The 6,635-nt window shown below is 37.3% G+C and overlaps 1 protein-coding gene across 1 annotated transcript; it reads left to right on the top strand.

Annotated features, from left to right (window-relative positions):
• The first annotated feature begins 5,537 nt into the window (after positions 1 to 5,537).
• Positions 5,538 to 6,386, top strand: LOC129503146 (olfactory receptor 4C11-like). The gene has a single exon (XM_055315123.1). It carries the CDS (start codon positions 5,538 to 5,540, stop codon positions 6,384 to 6,386), a length of 849 nt encoding a protein of 282 aa, XP_055171098.1.
• Positions 6,387 to 6,635: the final 249 nt, after the last annotated feature.

Here is a 6,635-nt window from a genome sequence, read left to right as displayed (position 1 = left end):
GGCTTTAGAGATGTTTCTATCATAGAATAGTGGGAATTATACATTTATATTCTAGAAAATTCTAACAGTAGATGTAAGAAACTTTCTGTTCATAATTACAGACCTTATTGAAGTGTCTAACCCAAGCCTCCAGGAAAGATTAGGGCTACCTATGGTGTATCTTCTCTCCCCATGTTTCCTGCAAGGGAAAGCCAACTAGATGTACTTTAAGTACAGTTTGCATGTTGCAAACATATTGCACATGATTCATCTTCAAAATAAATAGGAGTTGCAAGAGCAAAAACTATGGGCTCTCTATTGGATCTCACCTATTTCTGTAAAAGAATTATGGTAAGTTTTCAAGGCAACTATACTATGTTCTTTTTCTCAATCACCATTCAGCACTGGATTACTGGCAGTTGCCATTGTGTAATTCTCTAAATCTTTGAAAAGCATGAAGATCCAGAAGCATTTCTGTCAGTGATAAAAAGATTCTGATGTGTCAGGGTTTTTTCCTTTCACTGTTCTTGATGCAGCACTGTCTCAGGACCAATTCTTATTGAATGAGGGGTACATTGAAGGGTGTAGAGGTATAGTATCCTACACAGGTGGGTTTCTTACTTGCAAGGTATAAGGCCAGCAAAAGTAAAGGCTGTATACTGACCACGGCAGTCAGTATTCTTAGAGAGTGTTGTTACCACGAATCTACGGCACTATGATACTCCTTGTTCTGATATTAATGATGGTAATCTTGGCTGCCTAAACCCCCTGATACCTCATAATTATATTTCATTTTGATGTTGGAGTAAGGGATGATCGACAGAGTGGAGGAACAAGAAGAAAACTCTAGTGAAATCCTAGGAGGAAGCCCTCTTTGGTCCCGAGCAAGATTCTTTCCTCACCCTTGCACTGTATATTTACATTTAAGTATAAATATAAATGCTGGTGTCTTTTTTTCCTGACTTATCAGAATTTTCCATCCGTTTGCAAGTCAGGACATGTACTGGATATGTCCATGGTTTTGTTCCTAACCTATTTATGGTTTCTGGCTTTATGCTGGCTCCACTCAAGTGGCTGAGGAATGATGATTCTCATGGCAGTAGGAGATGGAGTGTCCAAGAAGGAGAGGTTGCCATGGAGCACAAAGGCTAGAGGTACTGGTTTCTTTGTTTCTTCTCTCTGCTAAACTGCCTGCCAGCCCAACTTGATTTGCCCAAAATAGAACACTTGAACTTGCCTTATGAGATAAATAATAGATGAACAAAGATATTAAAAAAATGAAAAGAGACTATAATTAAGGATTGTTTGATTCAGGACGCACAGACACACTCACACACTTCCCACTGGAAGGTCATTAGCAAGAAGGTTTTCTTTAAAACCTGGAATGTTTTGCTTCGCAGATGGCATCTGAACTGAGTAGAGTGTGCACAGTTAGCAATGCAGAGTGGAGGTCTAATCAGAGGAAGGCCTTTATAACTAAGAAGTAGTGAAAATTTAGTGAATGAAATGGTGTGGAGGCATATTTAGGAAGGACAGCAATGTCAGGCATGGCTGAAGCATACATGCCCAGAGGCACGGGAGGAAATGTGGTGAGCAAGATTATGGCACAGCGTTGGAGGGCTTTCAAAGTTATGGTGAGTATTTCAGCCATTGCATTAGAAAACCATAGTAACCATTTTATTATATCCATGGTTCTCTATATTTTTAGAATGTGCTATTCCATTTCAAGTTATAGCAAGATGATAAAATGAGGTAGAGGATGCAGGATGAGGAGAAGAGAGAATGTCTGAAATTGTGTCCTTTTTGTTTAGAAACATGGGTGATCTATTTAAAGAATTCTGAGATTATGGGCAGCCCGGGTGGCTCAGTGGTGTAGCACCTGCCTTAGGCCTCCGGCGTGATCCTGGAGACCTGAAATCCATTCCCATGTCAAGTGCCCTGCATGGAGCCTACTTCTCCCTCTGCCTGTGTCTATGCCTCTCTCTCTGAGTCTCTCATGAGTAAATGAATAAAATCTTTAAAAAAAATCTAGGATTTGCCATTTGTAGTTCTGATGTTTGTGAAATACCAAGCTGATTTTGTGGTACATATGAGCTGATAATTTTCACAATGCACACTCATATAGATATCAAAATGAAATTGCTATTTTCGTCAACAAAATAGTGTGACACATTTTTTTAAAGATTTTATTAATCTATTCATAAGAGACAGAGAAAGATAGAGGCAGGGACACAGGCAGAGGGAGAAGCTGGCTCCATGCAGGGGGCCCAACGTTGGACTCGATCCCAGATCTCCAGGATCACACCCTGGGCTAAAGGTGGTGCTAAACAGCTGAGCCACTAGGGCTGCCCTACTGTGAGACATTTTATTCAGAATTTAATGAATGTTAGACAGTACATGAAAAAAATTATCTTCTATGTTTCGTGAATCTAAAATGATTCTGCTTTTAGGCCAGTGGAAATGCTTTGTATGATATTATGATGGATGCATGTCCTTAACATTTACCCAAATCCATAGAATGTACCACGCAAAAAGAGTGAACCCTAGGGTTAACTCTGGCCGCTCATTGATGATGGTGGGTTATGGTTGGCTAATCAGTTGTGACAAGTCTGGCATTCAGAACATTAGTGTGCAAAACAGTTGTGCATCTGTTTTATGGGTAAATAAACAAGGTAGATTAATATCTTTGAAATTTGATACTAATCATCATAATGGAAAATTGATACTAATAATCCTAATGAAAGCAACGATTACAATTGCAGATGCACAGACCTCCATCTCCCATTCTTTGTACATACTGAATTATTTAGCTTTCATAGAAACCCTAAAGTAGGTTGGTTTGCTCTTAATGTTTATAGGTGAAGAAAACGAAGCACAGAGATATCAAGGGACTTGTTACCCATCTCACCATGGTGGGCATTTGGCTGGGTTACAGATCTAGGCTGTGTGGCTTCAGCGTCTAAGCACTATCACTGTGCTAACCCACCTCCCTGCTCTGCTTTAGTATATCTGCATCTCAGGAAACCGAATTTAGAATGTCTTCCTTCAGTTAAAGTTATGATTCATCTGTTAACATAGTTTTGAATTTTTTACTCCCAAGGTATTCTTTAGAAATTTGTAGTCTTGTGTCTTGTCTCTTTGTATTCTTCTAATACCATTGATAGAGTGCCTTACATAATGAATGATTTCAACTATATTTATCTTAAAACTCAAACGATTAAGAGCAGTGAAATATTTTTCCCATTCTTTACAATAACTCCAGATATTTGTGTCAATACTCAAAAGAAAAGATTATTGTAGGGTTATGAGAGAAGTGAGTAGATAGTATAATTTTAAAATGTTTTTGAAGTGGGCTAAATTAAATGGGAAAATTGGAAGATCCGATTACAGGAAAAGAGAAGGAGCCCCAGAAACAGAGAAAAAGTAAAATCATGATAGTGAAAAAAGCAGAGGTTGGCAATTAATAGTTCTTACTCACTACGAGCTGGGTATTTTTCTTATTTTATCTACCTAGGTACCATGATTATGCTCAAGTGGCTTTCCCAAACTAGTATATAGTGGAACTAGGATTTGAACTCAAGACATCTGAATCTAGCACCTGTGTTCTTGGCCAGGAAATGTAATGTTTTGCTAGATTAATAGTTATACCAGATAAAATATCAAGACTGCAAAATATAAACTGACAAAAGATGAAAATTCTCAGATGGGCAATCTTTACATAAAAGATACAGTAAATCTGGGCAGCCCGGGTGGCTCCATGGTTTGGCGCACCTTCTGCCCAGGGCCTGATCCTGGAGACCCAGGATCGAGTGCCACGTCGGGCTCCCTGCATGGACCCTGTTTTTCCCTCTGCCTACTTCTCTGCTTCTGTGTCTCTCATGAATAAATAAATAAAAATCTTTTTGAAATGCAGTAAAACTATTAAATGTGGTTTATGATAAAAAGGTATATGCACATAATAAAATATAATTATTTACTATTATGCCAGTGAGGTAATAAGATATGTCACAAAATAACTTGTGTTTCCATGTTCATCAGCTTTTTTGGAATATCATCAACCTTGAAATATTGGCCATACTTGTATATACAAAAGAGATACACATATACAAGTATACTGTTAGAATCTTTAAAAAATACAAAAAAAAGTCATTTCTGGAGAGTAGGATCATAGAGTCAATAACTTTGAGACAGAGTTAATTTTCTTTTCTCAGTCGTCTGTGTACTTTGAAGAATTAATGATATCATGAATTTTTGAAAATAAAATATAGTTAATAAATGGTCACAGAATATTGAAGAACCTTTTTAATCATTACCAATAGCAATGGCAATATCAAGCATTTGGGGCAGCAATATCATGATTTTAGTAAAATTACTCTGAATTGTTGTTTGTGAGAATGAATATGGAAAGCAACAGCAGTATGTCAGTTGACAAAGGGTCAAATAAATACCACTTAGAAAAATTTTACAATGTCAGTTATTAAATGAACAATTTATCCATGGAAAATATGGTAACATGAGAAGAAGTGTTATAATAACTCCAAGTCAAAATCAAAACACACAATGGCATACAATGATTTCAAAAAAACTATATACGCTATGAAAAAGAACTTGAAACAGAAAAATCATAACATAGTATATCAAATAATGGAATATTCTTCAAATGGTATTTTTAGATATAAGACAATTCAGGGTAAAAAGGAACATATATGTGTAAAAGCACTATTTAGAGTATAGACATCATTAGGAATTTTATGTCACATTGAATCCATATGCAGAGATCCTCAATGACTTCAGTTTAATAGAATAGTAAAGAGGGTAAACAGGAAATTTCCTCAATTATGACAAACCTCAAAGTTCTCCAGGCCTTTGTTATCAAATGACTATCAGTGACGGTGACATAGAACACAAGAGATAAAAGCCTGTTGAAATAGGTTTTTGTAAAGGATATTTCATCCAAGATACTGATAGGCTCAGAGATGAAGTCAGGGACCCCAAATCAGTGAACTCAACTGAGGATATTTTCTTCAGGAGGTTTCTCCAACACTATTAGTGCTAAATATTTTCGGAATAGTGTTTTTCAGATTTCAAAGCACATAGATAAAATGCATAATAAATGAACTAGATGCATATATATGTGATGATAAAAAATATTTTTTCATTCTTTGGGAAACTCAAGGTAAAGTGGGGCATTATTGGATATAAATTTTCAGATGAAGGCCAAATTTCAAGGCAGTTAAGGCACCTGACCAAGGAAAGAACAAGATCTGCCATTTTCAATATTGGTAGGAATCAAAATGTTTAAAGGATATTGACTTTTTATTCTCCAAAAGCAAAGGCTTTGATCCAATTGGGTTAGTTTCTGAATCTATACAGAGATCTGGGAGAGACTTGGACTTCTGCAGATTTACAAAGATTCATTGGGATTAAAGGAAGTTGGAAGTAACATGGAGCAAAAATAAGGAATTGAGAGGTCACCCCAATGATCTCCCCAAGATGTCACATCTTTTCTTCTTTTGCAGATTAAGCTTTTATCAAGTTCACCTTACCTGCAAACTACTATGTCAACGAACAGCAGTGTGAATGAATTCATTCTGCTTTGCTTGACACAGGATCCAAGAAAACAGAAAGCAATATTTGGGGTCTTCTTGATGCTTTACCTTGTCACACTGTTGGGAAACGTTCTCATTCTAGTGACTATTAAAAGAAGCAGGACCCTTGGGAGTCCCATGTACTTCTTCCTATTTTACCTGTCCTTTGCTGATGCCTGCTTCTCTACAACCACAGCTCCCGGGTTGATTGTGGATGCCCTTTCTCAGCAGAAGACCATTTCCTACAATGAGTGCATGATTCAGGTCTTTTCATCCCATTTCTTTGGTTGCATGGGAATCTTCGTGCTGATCCTCATGGCTTTTGATCGCTATGTAGCCATTTGTAAGCCCTTGCGTTACACAACCATCCTGAACAGGCATGTCTGCAGTGTGCTGGTGATTCTGGGTTGGGTGGGATCCTGTATCCACTCTTCGGCACAAATTTTCCTGGCTTTGAGATTGCCTTTCTGTGGTCCCAATGTGATTGATCACTATTTCTGTGACTTGCAGCCCTTGCTGAAACTTGCTTGCATGGACACTTATGTAATAAATCTGCTAGTTGTTTCTAACAGTGGAGCCATATGTATGGTGAGTTTCATAATTCTACTTATCTCCTATGTTATCATCTTGTACTCTCTGAGAAACTACAGTGCAGAGGGAAGTCGAAAAGCCCTTTCGACCTGCACCTCCCATTTTATTGTGGTTGCCTTATGTTTTGTCCCATGCATATTCATATATACACGTCCGGCAACCACATTTCCAATAGACAAGGTGGTGGCTGTGTTTTATACCATTGGGCACCCTTGCTCAACCCTCTGATCTACACACTGAGAAATGCGGAAGTGAAAAATGCCATGAAAAAGTTATGGTGTAGCAAAGTATGACTTCTGTTGATACCTGATAATCAGGGATCCTTATGTATATTTCCTTAACAGCTTGGTTTTCCTTCATGGACAGGAAAGATAAAATATTTTTCTTTGGGGAATACAATCAATTAGTAATTATTAATCATGATTTTTGTATATTTAATTGTGTTAATATTAATACATATTAATAAATATATAGACT

The sequence above is a fragment of the Nyctereutes procyonoides genome, unplaced genomic scaffold (genome assembly GCF_905146905.1).
Source record: "Nyctereutes procyonoides isolate TBG_1078 unplaced genomic scaffold, NYPRO_anot_genome, whole genome shotgun sequence".
NCBI classification, from domain to species: Eukaryota; Metazoa; Chordata; class Mammalia; order Carnivora; family Canidae; genus Nyctereutes; species Nyctereutes procyonoides.
Note: the sequence above shows the minus strand (reverse complement) of the source record. Positions and strands in the feature narration are given on the sequence as shown.